We start from the raw sequence: 877 nt of genomic DNA on the forward strand, positions 1-877 counted from the left end.
TCTCAGGATGAGTGTATATAATTTCAAAATACCCGCCTAAAAAAGAAAAAAAATATTCATATGCACAAATACTTGAATGTTTCTCAAGAACATAAGAACAGCAGGAATTCAGGCGAAAACACAAGCACACCTTCTGCCCAAGTTGGCCGTGCTCGTCCGTAGAGTTCATGTTAACCAGCGTGACCTCGTACTCCAGCAACTTCCTCTGGCCTGTGAAGCGCACGCCATCGCCCTCCTGCAATGATGAGAGATGCTGCGTGTATCTCGTGACGAAGAAGAAAAAAAGAAAAAAGGACGAGAAAAAGGGGGTTGAAGAATGAACGAAAACAAGCGTGAGATTTGGGGTATTGCATGAGTGCTCTCTGATACCCCGGTGGAAATGATCTACGCAACATCCTTGATTACAATTTTGGTTAGTGTGCTTTTTTTTCTTTTGCTAAAACTGCACATATAAGCATAAAAGTATTGTATTTCGGTATTACTTATAAAACGCACCTAATGAGTGATGAAATTCAACGTATTAAAGAAAAGAGAATGATATAAAACAAAAACAAAATTAATATCCATCATTCGTCGGGAAGAACAGAATCAGAATTTTATGTCTTCGAAATGATTACGTCTATACAGCTTAGATGTGTATTTTTTTTTTTTTACGTAGCCTTACCCACCCAAAACTTTTTTTCTTTTTTAACCATCGTGTAGTACAGAAGTGAGTGACCCTTCTGGCATATGAACTGCAGTGTCTATAGGGTATCAGTGGCTAATAGCGTACTCGTATGATTAATGTGCGTTATTAACACATACGTCGAGTCAAAGCACGTTACCTTGAACTGAATATTTAATTAGCTCTTCCATCGTCAAGTACATAGATCTAACG

General features: G+C 38.2%; 1 protein-coding gene across 1 annotated transcript in view; it reads right to left on the reverse strand.

Moving 5' to 3' along the window:
* The window catches only part of LOC119585311, a gene marked incomplete in the record, with an annotated part of 15,901 nt that overhangs the window by 1,792 nt on the left and 13,232 nt on the right, over positions 1–877 (reverse strand). The window contains 1 exon segment of the mRNA XM_037933986.1: positions 131–235. Coding sequence (XP_037789914.1) covers positions 131–235 — 105 coding nt within the window.

The sequence above is a fragment of the Penaeus monodon genome, chromosome 19, assembly GCF_015228065.2.
Source record: "Penaeus monodon isolate SGIC_2016 chromosome 19, NSTDA_Pmon_1, whole genome shotgun sequence".
NCBI classification, from domain to species: Eukaryota; Metazoa; Arthropoda; class Malacostraca; order Decapoda; family Penaeidae; genus Penaeus; species Penaeus monodon.